At 50.0% G+C, this 19,742-nt stretch overlaps 1 protein-coding gene across 1 annotated transcript in view; it reads right to left on the reverse strand.

The window, feature by feature from the left end:
- Positions 1-1,630: 1,630 nt before the first annotated feature.
- The window catches only part of ST8SIA2 (ST8 alpha-N-acetyl-neuraminide alpha-2,8-sialyltransferase 2), a 69,570-nt gene continuing 51,458 nt past the window's right edge, over positions 1,631-19,742 (reverse strand). The window contains exons 5-6 of the mRNA XM_052659837.1: positions 18,222-18,515; positions 1,631-3,264 (exon numbers count right to left, since the gene is read on the reverse strand). Of these exons, the coding sequence (XP_052515797.1) occupies positions 2,979-3,264; positions 18,222-18,515 (580 nt within the window). The 3' untranslated portion in view covers positions 1,631-2,978. The remainder of the gene's footprint in view (positions 3,265-18,221; positions 18,516-19,742) is intronic.

Below are 19,742 nucleotides of genomic sequence, written 5' to 3' on the forward strand. Positions count from 1 at the left end.
GAAAGGTGGCACCAGCACCAGAGAGCCCCTCCTGGGCCTGGGGATGAAGGGATGAGGCCACGGGGGTCAGGACGGGTGGGTGCGTGCCTGTTGGTGGAGAGAGAGCACAGAGGGGGCGGGGTGGCTAAGGACCAGCAAGGGGATGGATGTTCCCTCAGAAATGGGAGGAGGGCAGTGAAAGGGGAGGAAAGAGGTCAAGAGATCCACAGGAGACACTGCATTTCAGATGGCTCCATCTCTGCAGCAAAGGAGGAGGCTGAGAGTGGGGCTCATTTGGGGGCTTGAGGAGAATGCAGAAGGGCTGAGGGGCTTCAGGGTGGGTGAGGATGAGGGGACTGGGGATGACTGAGGGTCAGGGGGAGGTTGCTGACTGCACCTGCTCCTGGAGGCCTGTGGCCACTGTGGTTACAAGGCAGCAGATCAGGGTACCGGGTGCCAGGTACAGACTGGGACTCCTTGGGGCTGCAGGCTAGCCAGGCTGGGTCAGACGCTACAGTGGACTCTCAGGCAAACTGAGCTCTAAGTAGGAGGAGAAGACGGCTGCCTCCTGATCGTGGTGCTCAGATGGAGAAGGGTGGCTGCGGAGGGGAAGCCAAGGCCTTGGAGCTCCTGCCATCACATAGCCAAAGTGCTTTGGCAGCACAGGGCCTGCGGGTTGGGAGTGGTGACGTGTGGACTGTCCTGGGTCCCCAGCATTCTCTAGAGAGAGCCCAGAGGCAGATGGTCCCTACCCCTTCAGCTCTAGTAGTTTCAGTTTAAGGAACCAAGACCAAGAAGAGACAGAAAGAAAGCCATGTTTTAAAAAGAGCTCTGGCCCCTTGATTCCCCTGCAGGGAGCGGCATTGACGGGTACATGGACGCAGGGCTGACTCTGGACCTGACATGAGGCTCTTCTCTGCACTCGCCACTGGAACCTCCTGGAACCCAAGGCCTTGGCTAATCCTCTGAGCCTGGAAATTCTGCCTGTTCCCAAGGATGCTGGAGGCTTCCACAAGGAAACATCTTCCAGGGCCTCTGAGATTCTCAGGGTGAAAGGCTCTGGAGAAGTGTAAAATACGAGACGTTAATTTCCACTTCTTGTGAGAAGTCCAAACCACTCTGTTCCCACAGAGGCTGTGAGGGCTGTTGCTTTTTAAAATATTCACTTTACAACGCAAATCCCAAATCTCAGACTTCAAGTGTCAACAAGAACAGCAACAACACAGAGGTGCGGATTTGGTTCGGAGCTGGAGCGTCTGCCTGTGGGGTTAAGAGGTTCCGAGCATCTTTCCACCGCCCCCACTGGCTTCCCGTCAGGCATTAATTTCGAGCAAATGTCCCGCTCTGAATCATCATTGATTATGTCTGGCCTCCTAGGCTTGGAAGCAGATCTTGATCCCTTTTCTTAACTCCCTTCACCTTCAAGACAATGTTGTTGTTTTTAAACTTATCTTTCAAACAGATTTTAAAACACTTATTTATCAGACAAGAGAATGAAGCTAACAAATCAAGCTGGCTAACGCTCATCTACACGTGACCTGTGATTCTAGCCCCACGTTATCTGCATGGAGCCCAGGATTCCCCACGGAGATTATATCCAGTATTTGGATACTGCATTTGGATACTTGGTTTAAAAAAAAAGTCTGAACTCTTCATCTTCATAGGGTTTGTGCCAAATTCTAAAATCACTGCCTCTGTGAAAACAGGGAGGTGGGGATGGACGTTGAAGCCTCTCCCCGGAGAGCTGAAAAGCTCAGTGTTGGAGCTCAGTGCTGGCTAGTGTGACCATCAGGATAAGAAAGCAACAAGAAAGTGACGTTGACACAGAAGTCTAGCTGCAGAGACCCCGCAGCGAGCATGATGCAGAAAGCAAACAAACAGTGGCTGCAGGCAAATGGAGCGCGACGCTTACCATTCTTCCCGGCCTTGCATTCTGGGGCTCCTGAGGCAACCAGAAAGGCGATTTTAAAAGGATGACATTTATCTTTGCCGTGCCCTTTCAAGCTTTAGCGGCGGCTTCCCTGGTGGCCGAAGGGAACAGGACTGTCCCTCTGGGGACATTCTAACAGGGCAAGGAAGAAGGCTAACCCTGAGGATGAAAGCCCAGGCTCCCTTCCTCCATGACGGACTCAAGTTGTTTTAAAGAACCACCACCACACTTGGGACACTCTTTTGCCTTATTCTGGGTCAGAGCACCAACTCTCTTGATAGGAAGTTGTGATTTTTCAAAAACACACTTTGAGACACCCTAGCAATTGGGTGTCATCTGCCTGCTCCGTGCCAGGCTCCTGGGGGTTCTTACAAAGCTGGACTATGATCTGTCCACCGTGTCTTCTCCAGCCTTCTCCCCAGATTTATGGAGGCCAGTCTGGGACAGGCGGGTCAACCATGGCTCATCCCGTGGGCAGTTCAACTCTAAGTTCACGGAACCAAGTGCTCAGCTCTGACTTGGCCTCTGCTCCTCGGTGACCATGTGCTCCTTTGCTGGGCTGAACATTCCAACCTCCCTCTTCTCTAAGAATAGCACCATGTTAGACATGGGTCCAGTTGTCCCCTCTGGGTCTTGGCTCACCCAGAATCCACATTTCTCAGAGGCTCGGGGCAGCTGTCCACAGGTGGTTCTCCGATCACCCATGAGCCCAAAGACCTCTCCAATCCGGGAGGCAGCGTGTCATCCCAAGTCGTGGGACTGGCTTCTTTTCACGTCGAGTCCTTCTGCCCCCAAAGATGCACCGAGTCTCAATCTGGTCCAGGTGGGGTCTCCACACCTTCTTCTTGTGGCTTATCTGCCTAATGCTAGATGAACACCACACAGTTATAAATACTCAGGTCAATATATATATGCAGGAATAGATATATATATTCTGGTCACTGTTTTACACTTGAACAAAGAAAACCACTAGCCTGCTTGTTCTAGAGTCTGTGCCGCCCCGACTCCCATCTGCCTGTGGCGTAGCTGGTAGCAAATGTGAGCCACTGAGTCCCACCGGGCGCCCACCTTACGTGGCCCCGTCGCACTGGCCGACAGTCAGTTTCAAAGCCCCCTGCTCGTGGAGGCTCTTCAGGGCCTTGAACTCCAGGGGCATGGTGTGGGGGCTGGCCTGGGAGGTGTAGCCGTACTTGAGGCTGTCATAGTAGTGGTACTTGACAGGGTTCTGGTTCTGATCTAGCGGAAAGGGCCAGAAGCCGTAGAGGTAGATCTGGCTGCAGAAACGCGTGGCCAGGGTATACATCAGGAGGCCCGTGGTGGGTCTTTTGATGTGAACTTTGTTAGTCAACCAGTATCTGGAGGAAAAAAGTGGGAAAAAAAGAAACACAAAAAATTAACGTGAGTTTATGAATTATCCTTTCCAGGAAGGAGGAAACTTTTCTCTTGCTCCACAGCCTGCCTCTTGCCACTCCAGCATCTGTGGATACCAATCTAGTGGCCGATTCCAAGGTCCTTTTACAGAGGACTAATAGCCACCATTTAAGTTATTTTAATTGGAGGATAATTACAATATTGCGGTGGTTTTGCCATACATCAACATGAATCGGCCACAGGTATACATGTGTTCCCCCCATTCTGAAACCCCTCTCCCCTGCCTCCCCATCCCATCCTCCTGGGTTTGGGTGTCCTGCTTTATGCATCAAACTTCCTCTGTTTTACATATGGTAATATACACGTTTCAATGCTATTCTCTCAAATCATTCCACCCTCTCCCACAGAGTCCAAAAGTCTGCTCTTTCCATCTGTGTCTTCTTTGCCGCCCTGTATGTAGGATTGTTGGTACTATCTTTCTAAATGCCATATATAGGTGTTAATATACAGTATTTGTCTTTCTCTTTCTGATTTACTTCACTCTGTATAATAGGCTGTAGGTTCATCCACCTCATTAGAACTAACTCAAATATGTTCCTTTTTATTAGCTGAGTAATATTCCATTGTGTATATGCACCATAACTTCCTTATCCATCCATCTGCCAATGGGCATCTAGGTTCCTTCCATGCCGTAGCTATTGTAAATAGTGACAGCCATCATTTATCAAGTACTGGAACTGCCCTTAGGCTCTGTGCTTTCATATATGTGATTGGATGTAAAGAACACAAGCCTGTGAATACATGCAGATGCAGACACAAGGTTCAGAGCTGGAAGTGGCTTGCCCAAGGTCACCGAGGTAGAAAATGACCTTGCCTCGAGCTCAGTACATAACACTGCGCGTGTGCTCAGCGGAGTTCGACTCTTTGCGAGCCCATGGCCTGTAGCCCACCAGCCTCCTCTGTCCGTGGGATTCTCCCCGCAAGAATACTGGAGTGGGCTGCCGTTTTCTGCTCCAGGGGATCTTCCCGATCCAGGGACTGAACCTGAGTGTCTTGTGTCTCCTTCATTGGCAGCCAGATTCTTTACCACTGAGCCACTAGGGAAGCCCAGGCCTGTTGAAATCTAAAGCAGGGGCTGGCAACCTTTTCTGTAAAGGGCCAGGTGGCGGCCACACTCCTGGCCTCTGCTGTCCTAGCACTAAGCAGCCACAGACGACGCACACAGGTGTGGCCGATCTTGGTGCTCTGGCCAGCTCTGATAAGGGGCCGCCTCTTGCGTGATGCCCACTGCCTGGCACCATACCTGGCTTTGGCAGGGGTTGACCTCCTTGCCTCCTAAGCATCATCAGATTTCCTTCCCATCCCTGCCCACAGGCCCCACAACCCTCTGATGTGGGCTGCCCAATGTGGCTGGGTCCCGCAAAGGAGTCTGCCAGGAGTGTTAGAGGAGACAAGGGCGGGGTGGGGGAGAGTGCTTGTTGTGGTCTAGTCTCTAACTCATGCCCAGCTCTTTGTAATTCCATGGACTGTAGCCCACCAGGCTCCTCTGTCCATGTGATTTTTCAGGCAAGAATACTGGGGTCGGTTGCCATTTGCTTCTCCAGGGGATCTTCCTGACCCAGGGATCAAACCCACGTCTCCTGTATGGGGAAGAGTGGAGCCTTAGGCTAAGGGGTTCCTGTGAGTGAGGCTCTGAGCTCCCTCCATACATAGAGGGCCTCAGTTCACCTGCACAAGAAAACAGTAAGGAAGAATCCACCTCCATTTCACCGACTAAGCGACAGAGGCTGAAAGGGAGTTTCAGTGACAGTTCTATCAACAGCCACCTGCGTGTCCTTGAGCAAGTCGCTTCTCCCTACTGAACCCACTTTTCACGTTTATACAATGATGGGGCACAGACCAAGGGGTCACCAAGACAGCCTCCAGGGGCTTCCCAGGTGGCTCAGTGGTAAAGAACCCACTTGCCAATGCAGGAGACACAGGTTCGATCCCTGGGTTGGGAAGATCCCCTGGAGAAGGAAATGGCAACTCACTTCAGTGTTCTTGCCTGGAGAATCCCATGGACAGAGGAGCCTGGAAGGCCGCAGCCCGCGGGGTCACAAAGAGTCAGACACAACTGAGCCACTAAACAACAACAACAAAGACAGCCTCCAAGTTCCATATAATCCAGAAGTGGGAAAACAGCCATTCTCATTGTCATCACTTTTGTTTCCCATCATGGTTTTTCTCCTGCTTGGATGTAGAATGAGAGTGTGGTCCAACCTCTTTATCTCTAGTAAAACCTTCCACTTGCCCTATGCTGAGCCCCTTCACTTTTTGATTTAAAAATATTTTTTGGCCACATTGCACGGCCTGCCGGATCTTCCTTGATCAGGTATCAACCCCCTGCCCCCTGCACTGGAAGCGTGGAGTCTTAATTATTGGACGGTCAGGGATGTCCCGAAGCCCTGTAAGTGTGATGTGCATGCTCCGTGGCACTGAGTGGAGCCTGGGGGGACCCTGTGGGGTGAAGGCAGGGAAAGTGCAAGGAGGAGAAGGATCCACAAGAGAGCAGCTGGTCCCTGCGAAGTGCTTATCTACGTCGGCTTAACCACCTCTAGCAACGGGCAGCTCATCCCCTCCTGAGCTAGTCCACTGCACTTTCAGCTGTAACTCAACCCTTCTCACCCTAGGCTGCCCACTGGAATCGCCTGCAGCTTTAAGAGGACCGAGGCCTGGCTCCCACCATCCAGGTGCTGCCTGGACACAGATTTTTAAAACCTCCCCTAGTAAATTCAACTGTACAGCCAAGGCTAAGAAGTCCTGCTCTAACTGGCAGGCAGTTCTGCTACAAGAACCTAAGAAGGAGACTTGTTTAGAGAAAAGAGATGGTTAAAAGTAAGCATGAGGCGTAGTCACAGAGCTTTAAAGACAACTGGGTCTAGGGAGCTCATCCAGCGTAGCAACCTGGCAAGGGGATATAACTGAATGAGCTGGGACACGTGTGGAAGGAAGACTGACACTGGCCTCTGTGTTGCCAAGGCAACAGGGAGCAGCATGGCCTGTGGCATCTAATAGGGCGCCTGGTTTTAAGGTTGTCCTGTGGGGTGCTGTCAAATTTTCTAATTTTTTCAAAGCTATCCGAAATCTGGATTTTCAAGCAAATTCTCCAGACTTTTAAATGTTGGCAACTAATTTAAAACATTTAAAAAATAAATCACGTGGGTCTCTCTTGAGTGAGTTCATAGACCACATCTGTGAGTAATCCACGGGTCTCCTGGATCGAACTCGTTTCCGTCTCTCAATTTACAGAGGAGAAAATGAGAATCCAGGGTGACCTGCCCGAGAAGAGGCAAACTTCTCACGCAGCTGGTCACACAGAGCTCGGATAAATGCGGCTTCCCCACTCCTGTTTCCTGGGCTGTTTGTGCTCCATGGTGATGGAGCCGCTGTTGATGGTATCCAGAGACACACGAACCACAGGCTGTGTCCCTGCATGGGAGCATCTCACAGATTACTCACTTTCTGAGCTATTCAAGCCTAACAACAGCCACATGCCATATTCGGGATTTGCGGTTTATTTTCTGATCGCAAGGCTTTAGCGGGGTAAGGCCTTTAGAAATTACTTTTTTTTTTTTTTCTGGCCATCAGTGCTTTGACCAGAGAGGGGCTGGGAAGAATGAAATCAGTGGGGAAACATCCAAGTAGCTCCTAGGTGGGTCTGAGGTTACCCAGACCTGTGCTGTGCCCTCCTCATAGATACGCCTGTCCCCCACATGTCCTCTGGGTGAACTCTCCGCCCCCTGCCCCCAAACTAAGCTGATGAATCACGTCTTCCTGGAAACGCTCCCTTTGTTCCCCTCTCTCCTCTGCTCAAACTGAGTTAGTCATTCTCCCCGTTGTTACCATGAGTTTTGTTTCCACATTTCCTATTGTGCTTCTCAACCCGGGCTGACCCTTCATGACTGTCTGGGTTGGACTCCCACTAGGCTGTGATCTCCCCCACGCCTTACGCTCCTTTGTGGGGCGATCAGAGGCCCCTGGCTCAGTGTGTGCTACAGCCAAGGCCCTGCGGCAGAGACAGCATCACTCGACCAGTTCTCTGCGGGCTCACCTACATCTCTCAACATCCCTTGTCAAAGAGCTGGGGTCACGTGACCAGTTCTGGCCAATGGGCTGCAGCCGGAAATGCCCCCTGCGGGACTAATGGTTCTTCCAGTGCTTTTTTTCCTGCGTTGGATAACCTCAGTGACTCCTGGAAAGATGTCAGCCTAAGATAGAAGAATCCTAAGTCCTTGAATCGCTGGTTGGAAGAGAGCCCCCGCCAACCTACATCACATTTTGCAAGGATGAGAAACTTCTGTTGTGCGAAATGACAAGGGCTCCAGGGATTGTTATTGTAGCATAAACTAGAATTGATTATCCTGGCTTCCACGGCGCTCGGCAAGTGCTGGACTTAAATGGAATTGCAAAAGGGGAGGTAGTAGTAAAGGAGGGGGGCGGCTGGCAGTGCACGCAGCTTTGTGAGTCTGACCGGCTGGGACAGGAAGAGAAATGCCCAGCCTCTCAGATCTGCTGCCCAGGATTGCTCAGCGAAAGGTATTAGGAGCAAAAGAGGCTCCAGAGTGAACTGAGCTCAGCAGCAGGAGGGGCCCTCTCATTTCCAATTCTGCCTCTCTGGGTAAACAAGAACTCCCGAGCGAGGTCTGACAGGGACATGGGGCCACCGTCTAACGAGCAGCTTGTTCTAGAAGCTGGCGGAGTTATGCAGGAACAAATCACTCTCCATTTCCTTTATTTCTCCTCAGCCGCCCTGGCCAATTTAGAGACAGTGTGCGTGGCCGACTTGTAGACAATTTCTTTTCCTTAGGATAACAGCTGGGTGTTAAAACACAAACTAATTAATTTTGCCTTCCCAAATGAGGTTAGCTGGGTGTATCCGGGATGCTGCATTGACAATGCACCTTTAATATACCAGTCTGGAGGTTTTAATTAGAAGGCAAAGTAATCTCCAAGAAGGCAGTAATTATTTTTCAAAGCGGTTACCCCAATTGCCAGGACGACTAAGCGCCATGTTTTACGAGCGTGGACGGCAATAAATGAGGAGGGCCAAAAATCATCACCAAAGTGCCTTTTTTGTCTTTCTCCCTGGATTCCCGTGCTCAGCACATGGCAAGCATGGTGGTTGCCACTTTCAGAAAAAGTGGCCAAGAGGGCTTTCTCTAAGCTGAAAGCACTTCGTGGGATATGGCTCATATCATCCCCAAGGAACAGCAATGTGTCACAGGTGGTTGCTGAGGGACTCTTGGTGATGCTTTGCACAGATCAGCAGCAAAGCCAGGAGCAGGGCTCTCAGACAGCCTGGTCTCTCGTCATCTACATCGGCAGCCAGTGGTGGTCCAGGGACTCCACAGACTATCACTGTCCTTGGGAGCACCTGAGAGCTCTGGCGTCTTGGGGGGATCTCAGGATGTGGCTTTCCAGCTTTGTGGAAGTGGAGATCGGAGGTCTGTTTCAGAGGCTGGGGTAAACCTGCAGAGCTGGGCAAGCCCTGGGGATTCTTGAGGCCGATGCCTGGTCCCCAGGCCTCCATGCTTACCCAAGTTGGTGCTCTCAGTGAGCCAGGCTAGCCTCAAGTCTGACCATACCACCAATAGAGCCCCTGTGACTCCTGAGATCCACAGGAGGACAGCTAGCACCCTCAGCTCGACTGGTGAAGTCCTTGAGATCTGGGCTTGAAATCCCTCCCACCATCTGTTGTGCACAGCCACACTATTACCAGGGACTTCCGGCTTCTTCTAGGACACCACTACCTCCTACTTCTCCTGGCTGGCAACTCCTTCTTACAGTCTCAGCTTCAATGCCACTTCCTGCAGGAAGCCTTCCAGGACCTGCCTGGGTGCTTCTGTGTCCTGTGCACTGTTCTTTTCCTATTCTAGTACCGACCATGCTATAATGACTTATTTACTTGTCTTTCTCCTCCCCTACAATTTAAATTTCTATGACAATAGGTTGACTTTCTGCTTCCATATTACCCCGGATCTTAGTATAGCTCATCTACAAAGTGGGTGCTTCACAATCTTTATTTAATGAAGCAATGAGTGAAGATGAACAAGTAGAGGCTAGTGTCTGCCTTTGGGGGAACTGGCAGGAGAGGTGAAGGAGTCCAGCCTTACCCTAAACCCTTCTAGGCAGACACTGGATCCTCACCTGCGAAAGGTAGGCTTACAGCATCCTAGACAGTATGTTGCCCAAAGAAAGGAGGGAGAACAAGATGCTGGTTACTTAAAGGGTTCTTCCTGCTACATCCGGGTCGAGGAGCTCCCTGCTCAGGGAGTCAAGAGACAGCCACTCTTGCACAGATATTGCATCTGTCCTAGGGGCCATGCAAGGACCTGGCAAAACCATTTCCTGGGGGTTTAAACCTTCTGGCTAGGGCTTTGCTGGTGGCTCAGTGGTAAAGAATCAGCCTGCCAATGCAGGAGATACGAGCTTGATTACTGTTCCGGGAAGACCTCACAGGCTTTGGATCTCACAGCTATACCCGTGTGCCACGACTGCTGAGCCTGTGCTCTAGAGCCCATGAGCCGCGACTACTGAGCCCAGATGCTGTAACTGCTGAAGGCCGCGCGCCCTGGAGCCCATGCTCGGCCACACTGCAACGAGAAGCCCGCACGCCACAACTAGGGAGCAGCCCCACCCGCTGCAACTACAGACAAGCCCACGCAGCGACACAGACCCAGCACAGCAAAAGCAAGCAAACCAAGAGGCACCTGCAGGCTAGATTCCAGCATCTAAGCTGCTGCTGCTGAGTCGCTTCAGTCGTGTCCGACTCTGTGCGACCCCAGAGATGGCAGGCCACCAGGCTCCCCCGTCCCTGGGATTCTCCAGGTAAGAACACTGGAGTGGGTTGCCATTTCCTTCTCCAAGAATCTAAACTGATGCCACTCCAAACAGAAAATATATATTTATATATTTAACCTCACTCACAATGGAAGGAATCCAATTTCACACAACAGTCAGATGTCATTTTTTCACCAGATTGGCAGAGATAGCAGGTATTAATAATATGTCATGTTGGCGAGGTTAAGGGAAAACAGGTATTTTCAATAATCATATGTGGGAGTGTAAATTGGTACTTACCTCCAGGTTGGGCAATTTGGCAGTCTCTAGGAAAACTCACAATGTGTGTAGCAAAACCATCTCTTTGTAGCAATGGCGCATCTAAAAAGCAAGCCTACATACACACATATGTGTGTAGATCTCAGACTTGGATGATCTCTGTAATAATGATGATACCAGCAGATGACTGGAAAAGCCTGTGATGCCCACTGATGCCTTCTGCTTACAGAAATTATGGTCCAGATATGGTGGACTGTTAGGCAGCTGTGAAGCAGGATGAAGTGGTGCATGGCGGTATGGAATAATTCTCAGAATTTAGCAAATGCAGTGCTTAAAACATGCTCCCTAAGGTGTGAAAGTGGATATCTCTGGAAGGTTACACATAGAAAAACCAGTTTAACAGGCTGTCTCTGTGGAGAAGGGCTCATTTTTCACTTGAAATCCTTCTGTACTATTTTACTTTTTCTTTGGACTATGTACCTGCTATTAAAAAAAAAAATGGAGACAATCCATTAAAAATGACCAAATGCCATCGTGCTTTAACACTCCAGTCCTTCCTCCCTTTCTTTAGGTGACACCACCATGAGCTTCCCTGGTGGCTCAGCTGGTAAAGAAACTGCCTGTAATGCAGGAGACCCAGGTTTGATCGCTGGGTTGGGAAGATCCACAGAAGGAAATGGCAACTCACTCCAGTATTCTTGCCTGGCAAAATCCTATGGACAGAGAAGCCTGGAGGGCTACAGTCCAAACAGGGGTGGTAAAGAGTTGGATACAACTTAGCGACTAAACCTCCACCATGGAACACACTTTCACGTTCCATATCTGTGTTCACTGGAGGAGACTGGGGCAAACCACTTCCACATGCCTTGTGGCCAAAGAAAGCAAAACATAAAACAGAAATGGTATTGTAACAGATTCAATACTTTAAAAATGGTACACATTAAAAAAAAATCTTAAAAAAAAAACTATTAAAAAAAAAAAAAAACTCGTATGCTGAAGTCATATCTCCCAGTACTTCAGAATGTGACCTTTGGAGATAAAAGTCTTTACAGAGATAACCAAGTTAGAGTGAGGTTATGAGACTGAGTTCTAATCTAATCCAACTGATGTCCTTAAAGCTGGAGACAGACACACAGGGAGGATGATGAAGACGGCCATCTATAAGCCACAGAGAGACACATGGGACAGATTCTTCCCTCAAAGCCCCCAGAAGAATTTCTAGCCTCCAAACTGTAGGGCAACCCATTTCTGTTCTTTAGGTCACCCGCCCTGTGGTGCTCTGTTACAGGAGCCCTTGCAAATTAACACACTCGCTGTATAGTATGGATTTCCCTTTCCACAGCCCAGGAAGGGGCAGGCCTTGCAGACTGGACGTCTCCAAGAATGCAGAATTCATCCGTTCTTAAGAGGCAACCATCATTTCAGATGATCGTATTTGATGGAATGTTCTTCCCAGTGTCCATAGGAAACCGGACTCACTCTAGATCAGGGGTCCCCAGCCTCCAGGTCATGGACTGGTACCTCCTGTCAGATCAGTGGCAGCCTTAAAGTGCACAATTAATGTAATGTGCTAGAATAAAACCATCCCTTACACCAGCCCGTGAAAAATATTGTCTTCCATGAAATTGGTCCCTGGTGCCAAAAAGGTTGGGCTTCCCAGGTGGTGCTTGGTAAATAACCAGCCTGCCAATGCAGGTAGACATAAGATACGTGGGTTTGATTCCTGGGTCGGGAAGATCCCCTGGAGGAGGGCATAACAACCTACTCCAGTATTCTTGCCTGGAGAATCCCATGGACAGAGGAACCTGGCGGGGTACAGTCCATAAGGTCACACAGAGTCGGACCCGACTGAAGTGACTTAGCATGCACGCACACCAAAAAGGGCTGGGGACTGCTGCTATAGATTCTTTCCCAGAACTCATTGTACACCTGCAGCCTCACAGCCCAAATCAGTGACTCTTTCAAGGCAGGAGCCTTCATTTAATGATTTTTGTGTTTCCCCAGCACAGGCCTGGAACCCTCAAGGTGTCTGTAAGTATTTGCTGAATGAAGAAAAACTGCTGTCATGTTCCTTGGAGACTTCTCTTTCCAAATCCTTTCACCTTTTGAATTTCTTTGCCACTGTGGCCCCTCTCCAGCCTGGTACCCAGAACTGAATGAGGTTCTCTGAGTGGGATTTGATCAAGCCGTAACTGAACTCCCTGACTGTCAAAGATGTTCTCCATCCATCCATTGCTAAGGATGTGTACTGTTAAGATCATGTTATTCCTTTGGGCGATCACACCTCTGCCGATGGTTTGTACTGCCGATCCCTCTGTACCCATACAGTCGTTTGGAACCCAAGTAGAGAGTCTTGAATTCATTCATTCATATGAAATGTCTTCCTCTTAGATTGGTTCATTGTTTCAGCCTGACAAGGGTTTCCGTCATGGCTCAGAAGGGAAAGAATTCTCCTGAGATGTGGGAGACCCAAGTTCGATCCCTGGGTTGGGAAGATCCCCTGGAGAAGGGAATGGCTACCTACTCCAGTGTTCTTGCCTGGAGATGATTTTCACTGACAGAGGAACCTGGTGGGCTATAGTCCACGGGGTTGCAAAGAGTCGGACATGACTGAGTGACTGACACTTTCACTTCAGCCTGACAAGAGAAATTTGGATTCAACGCTGAGGACCCATGTATTGGGAATTCCCCCAAAGTCACACCACCTGTGAATTTGCTAATCAGACAACTGACGCCTTCAAGTGCATCTGTGCTGTTGTTTAGTTGCTGGGTCTTGTTTGACTCTTTGCAACCCCGTGGACTGTAGCCCACCAGGCTCCTCTCTGTCCATGGAGTTCTCCAGGCAAGAATACCAGAGTGGGTGGGTTTCCATGCCCTCCTCTAGGGGATCTTCCTGACCCAGGGATTGAACCTGCATCTCCAACATCTCCCACATTGGCAGGCGGATTCTTTACCACTGAACCACCTGGGAAGCCCCTGACTTCATGCAAGTCACAGGTAAAAAAATGGGACAGTTGGCAGGACAGGAGGCTGGTAGTCAATCAGTGACCATGGGGCATCAGTGGTCAACAGACAGAGATCAGTCTGTATGTCAAGGACACGGGAACAGGGTGGCGGTGGGAGGAGCAGAGAGCATTAACCTCTATTGTGGATTCTGATCGATCCCCTTCCTGCCCATCTGAGTGAGCTCGGGTGATTCTCTCTCGTAGCATTCCTGAACCTCTTTCCTTATGAGTAAAACGGGTCTGGAAACAGACTCTATCTCATACGTTTGTTCCGAGGTGTGCTGACCTTCCTGTTTGTTCTGCCTGGTGGGGAAGCTGCCCTGTGTCTGGGACAATGGTGCTGTGCACGTGGAGTCTTGATACGCTGCTCCCCACTGCAGTTTGCGAAGACCACCTGTGCAGTACAGCAGCTCCCAGCCCCCTGAACTCACAGTGCGCCCCAATACAGAAGTGGGTGGATGTGAATTTCTGCTGCACCTAGGACACTGCATTAAAGTGAGCCAACATGGCTCAGCGCAGGGTTGTGATTCTCACTGGCTGGGTGACCTCATGCAAGTCACAAAACTTGTCTGGGCATCGGGTTCCTCATTTGTAAAACAGAGGCACAGGGTGTCTCAGAGTCAATTCCCACTTGACAGTCCCATCAGCAAGCACAAGGATGCCAGTTTCCTCGCACTTGTTATTTTCCACTGCTTTGATAACAGCCATTCTAGTGGGTGTGAAGTGGCAAGGCATTGTGGTTTTGACTTATATTTCCCTAGTGATTAGTGATGTTGAGCACCTTTTCATGTGCTTATTGGTCCCTTGTATATCTTCTTTGGAGAAATGTCTATTCAAATCTTTGGCCATTGTTGAAGTGAGTTGTTTGGTTTTTTTGTTGTTGAGTTATTGAGGTCTCTATATATTCTGGATGTTAATCCCTTGGTAGATACATGATTTGCAAATATTTATTCTATGGTTTGTCTTTTAACTCTCTTGATGTGTTGTTTTTCTGGCACACACAGAGTTTTAATTTTGACAAAGTCCACTTTGATTTATTGTATTATTGTTGTTGTTGCCTGTTCTTTTCAAGTCATAGTTAGGAAACCATCGCCAAACCCAAGATTATAGAGATTCGTCTATGTTTTCCTGTGACAGTGAATTTCTTCTAAATGAACTGTACACTTTAAAATGGTTAAAATGGGATACTCTCAAAAAACAAAATAACAAATGTTGGTAAGGATGTGGAGAAATCAAATAGCAAATGTTGGTATGAATGTGGAGAAACTGGAACTCTTGTACACTGTTGGTGGGCTGTAAAATGGTGCTGCCACTGTGGAAAACTATAGAGGGTCCTAAAAAAATAAAAAAATAGAACCACTGTATAATCCAAGAATTCCATTTCTGAGTGTATATCCAAAAGAACAGAAAGCAGGTTCTCAAAGAGATATTTGCACACTCATCTTCATAGCAACACTATTCCCAAGAGTCAAGAGGTAAAAACAATCTAAATGTCCATTGATGGATGAAAGGACAAGCCAAACATGACATCTGTATACAATAGGATGCTATTCAGCCTGCAAAACCGAGGAAATTCTGACACATGCTGCAACATGGATGGACCCCGAGGACATCACATTAAACAAAACAAGCCAGTCACAAAGAAGACACTCTATTACTTTACTTATGTGAAGTATCTTTTAGGGGAACTAATGGGCTTCCCTGGTGGCTCAGACGGTAAAGAATCTGCCTGCGATGTAGGAGACCCGGGTTTGATCCCTGGGTCGGGAAGATCCCCTAGAGAAGGAAGTGGCTACCCACTCCAATATTCTAGCCTGGAGAATTCCATGGACAGAGGAACCTGGTGGATACAGTTCACGGGGTCACAAAGAGTCAGACACAACGGAGCAACTTACACAGATGAGGTATCTAAATTAGCCAGATTTATAGACATTGAAGTAGAATGGTGGTCACCAGAGCTTGGATTTATGAGGAAAAGGGGACTTATGATTAATGCGTACAGAATTTTGGATTTGAAAGATTAAAAAGTTCTGGAGATCTGTTTCACAGCAATGTGATATGCTGGACACTACTGAACTGTACTGAACTTTACAGTAACTATAAAAATGGTTAAAGTGGTAAGTTTCATGTGGTGTATATTTTACCACAATAAATAGTGTTTATCTGGTCCCACCTCATAACCAGGGGTGAGACTGGATTAAAAACCTCATAAATAGACTTTTAATAAGGAAATGAGATTATTCTGAAAACTATAGTCCATCTTGGAACTTTGAGGTGAAGAGCTCCTGACAGGTGAATTTGACTTGGTCCATTGTTCTTTAGAAACCTTGATCAAACGGAGCCTAAATGTACTTTCCTTTCTGTGGTTTCACCCTCTGATCCTGATTCTACCTCGTGAGCCTACAGAACAAGTCCACTCCCTTGGCCGGCGGTTGGAGGCAGCTGCCGTGATCACAGCAGCCATGCCTGACTGCCTGCGTCTCCCCTGGGTCGGCACAGGACACCCTGTACTGATGACGGGACCTTCTGTCACAGCTACTGCTCACCAGTGGATACAGAGAGAAAGCGGGGCTTGCGAGACAAGCCACCTGGCCGAGCTTGTTACACAACTAAGGGAGTAACCGAGCTGGGATGTGAACCCATGTGTCCCTACCTCCCAAACCCATGTTTCTGATGCCAGGCCAGATCGCCTCTTAGCCAGCTTCCTCCTCAGCCTTCTTCTCTATGACCCCTTGGTCTTTTCTCAGACGCATTTGTTCTGTGCCCCTTATCAGCCCATGCTTCTTGCAGTAAACACCAGATGAGCTCCCATCAAGACAGAGGCAAGCCCTTCCTCTCAATACAGACACTGTTCATCTTCTCAATGATCCCTCCTGGACACAAACCCTACAAGGCCCAGAGTCCCCACAGAGGGAGGGGGTCCTTGGCAGAAATCAGTCCCAAGCCCCTGGAGTCCTCATCCCCCACCTCCTCCACTTGCTAAAAGGAGAAGCCCTCCCCATTTGTCTCCTGCAGTATTTCCTCCTGGGAGTTCCTGCAGAGGAAGACGCGGCAATCTCAGGATTAACAGCCTGTTTGTTTAAAGGGTTTATTACTGGCTCTTAATGCTATTTTGACAGGTGAAAGTGAGTCAATTATAGCTGGAAATAGCTCTGGCTGCGTCGTTTCTTCCAGGTGGTTGCCCATTCCCCAGCCAAGGGACTTTTTCTCTCTTTACCAAAAGGCAGTTCATCTCCTTCCCTTATATCCTCTGACCTCCAAATCACATAAAGACCTCCTTCCAGGAAGAAATGATGTTAAAGGCATGGAGACTGAACCGATGAGTTCGGGATGCTGCAACAGCCCCGCTCTGGGAGGGAATGAGCTGAGCTGAAAGTTGCTCAGTCGTGTCTGGCCCTTTGTGACCTCATGGACTGTAGCCCGCTAGGCTCCTCTGTCCATGGAATTCTCCAGGGAAGAATACTGGAGTGGGTTGCCACTCCCTTCTCCAGGGGATCTTCCCAACCCAGAGATTGAGCCTGGGCCTCCTGCATTGCAGGATGATTCTTTCCTGTCTGAGCCACCAGAGCAGCTCCCTGTAGGGGGGTGAAGTGGGCGCTAAAGGGAGGCTTGACAGGTCAGCCTCCAGGATGAGGGACGTGGCTTGTGAGCCCTGGTCCATGCAGGTATCACTCTGCTCCATCAGCCACGAGTGTCTCTCACTGGGTGTTTCTCTGGGTCTTTCTTGGGGGCAATGCATTTCTGTACTGATACCTACTCTAATGAGACCAGTGTGGGTCACAGGCTCGGGTGCCTCGAGGGGTCACCTTTATGAGAATAGCATGAGTCCCTTCTGGGCGGTTCAGAGGGCTTCCCAGGTCACACCAAGTGAAGCTAAGGCCCAAGTGAAGATCATCCCTAGATCCCTCGGAAACTGTCTTACCACACCAGGGGAAGACTGCGAGCTGCCAGGGGACTGGACGAATCATTAGATGCAGGACCCAGATGGGGGGCAGGACTGTGGAGGGGTACATTTGTAACAGACATCTCATACTTAACACGTCCGAGAAAGAGCTGTTTCTCAACATGCCGAAACACACACAAACTTCCCCCAAATTCTCCCATCACAGAAAATGACACCATCGACCAAGCATCTGCTCTACCTCTAATCTTGACAAGTCGCCTTGGATTTTTCTCTGTCTCTCACCCCTTGAGGTCCTTAAACAGAATTCATTGGCAAGTCCTGCTGCCTCTGCTCCAAATGGCTTCCCCAGCGGCTCAGACAGCAAAGAATCTGCCTTCAATGCAGGCTCTATCCCTGGGTCGGGAAGATGCCCTGGAGAAGGGCGTGGCAACCCACTCCAGTATTCTTGCCTGGGAAATCCCACGGGCAGAGGAGCCTGGCAGGCTACAGTCTGTGGCTTTCGCAAAAGAGTTGGACATGACTGAGCAACTAACACTTAGATACTACTGCAAATGTTCTGGCAAATCTGGCCACACTGTGGCATATTCACGCCCACCATCCCAGTCTAAACCACTGTAAGTCCCAGCCTGGACTCCAGCAAGAGCTTCCTGACAAATATTCCTGCTTCTGTTCCTGCCCCCTTATGGTTCCTTCTCCGCTCAACAGCAGTTGGAGGATCATTCTCCACGCGGCACTCTGGGCAAGCAATACCCCTCGGTCAACACCAGCATTCCACATGCTGCCTGTCTGCCGACCCACTTCTCCAGGACACAAGGCTCAGAGAGGCCAGGTGACTTGCAGAAATTAGACAACTAGTGAGTGGGGGCTGCAGACGCAGCTGGGAAAGGAATACGCCCCCCCCCCACCCCTCCCGCACCCCGGGGCCGCTCACCCGCGGACGGCGTGCAGCAGGCGCAGAGAAGGGTATGCAGTCTGCACGTTGACGTGGTGCTTCAAGATGAGCTCGTTGACCCACTCGACCCGCTGCTTGCCACCCCTGGCCATGAAGGCGGGGATCCACAGGATACTGCCGTTGAGGCTGTGCAGCCGCTGCAGCAGCTTCTCCCGCCACGTGGCGTTGACCAAGTCCTCGAAGGCCCGCTGGACGACGGACGGGTTCATGGTCACCAGGTCGGTCTTGAGCCCCACATCCCGGGCATACTCCTGCACGGGGGCCAGGTTGCACCTGCCGGAGAGAAAGGCGGCAATGAATGATCCTTTGGGGAAAGCTGAGGCACCACTGCATATCCTTCACTTTATCCATCCTTCACTCTCTTGGCTTCCTCCTCATCCCCAAACAAAGACCCAGGGCATCTTCCTGCACTTTCTGGTCCCTTCTGGAATCTCTGTTCCTGCTATGAAGAAGATCTCCTGCTATGTATATTTATTGGGTCCTTAGCATATTCGTGGGCTTCCCAGGTGGCTCAGCAGTGGAAGAGTCCTCCTGCCAATGCAGGAGACGCAGGAGATGCGAGTTTGATCCCTGGTTTGGGAAGATCTCCTGGAGGAGGAAATGGCAACCCACTCCAGTATTCTTGTCTGGAGAATCCCACAGACAGAGGGGCCTGGTGGGCTACAGTCCATGGGGTCGCAAAGAGTTAGACATGACTGAGCATGCTCTCTCTCTAGCACATTCATAGAAACTTGCTGGGCCCAGGAGTGGTACAGTGCCTGCCTTCCGGTGCTCAGGATCTTGGAGAAGAGCACTCAGCCCACATGGTGACCATGTTATAGGCAAGTGTGACCAGGTCACATCAGGTGACAGAGCCTGGGCTCCAAAGACACACTCCTGGGTTCAGAATTCAGCTCTGACACTTTCTACCTGGGCTCCCCAGGTGGCGCTAGTGGTAAAGAACCTGCCTCCCAGTGCAGGAGACTTAAGAGATGCAGGTTCAGTCCCCGGGTCGGGAAGATCCCCTGGAGGAGGAAACGACAACCCACTCTGGTATTTTTGCCTGGAGAATCCTATGGACGGAGGAGCCTGGCGGGCTAGCCTACAGTCCATAAAGTCACCCAGAGTCAGACACAACTGAAGCGACTTAGTGCGTTCTACCTGTGTGACTCCAGGTAACCTGTTCAGCCTCTCTGTGCTTTCTGAGAGCTTCCCCGCTGGCTAAGGAACAGCCACAACAGCTTCTGTGATGGAGATCACAGCAGGGGCCTCTCCCAGGGATGAAAGCAGCCCCCAGACACCCACAGTACTTAGAAAGCTGCTGGACCACAGGGAGAGCTCAGTACATGTTCAGTTACCAGCATCCTCCCAGGGAGGAGGCACTTCAGGTGGTCTTCTGGAGGGGGTAACCGTGCGGGAAGTCTAGGAGGATGGAAGAGAAGAAGCCCGTTTGTGGATGAGGCTCCTCAGGAGAGTGTTTCTCCAGCTTGCAAAAGCTGGAGAATCACCTCAGGCACTGGT

The sequence above is a fragment of the Budorcas taxicolor genome, chromosome 21 (genome assembly GCF_023091745.1).
Source record: "Budorcas taxicolor isolate Tak-1 chromosome 21, Takin1.1, whole genome shotgun sequence".
NCBI classification, from domain to species: Eukaryota; Metazoa; Chordata; class Mammalia; order Artiodactyla; family Bovidae; genus Budorcas; species Budorcas taxicolor.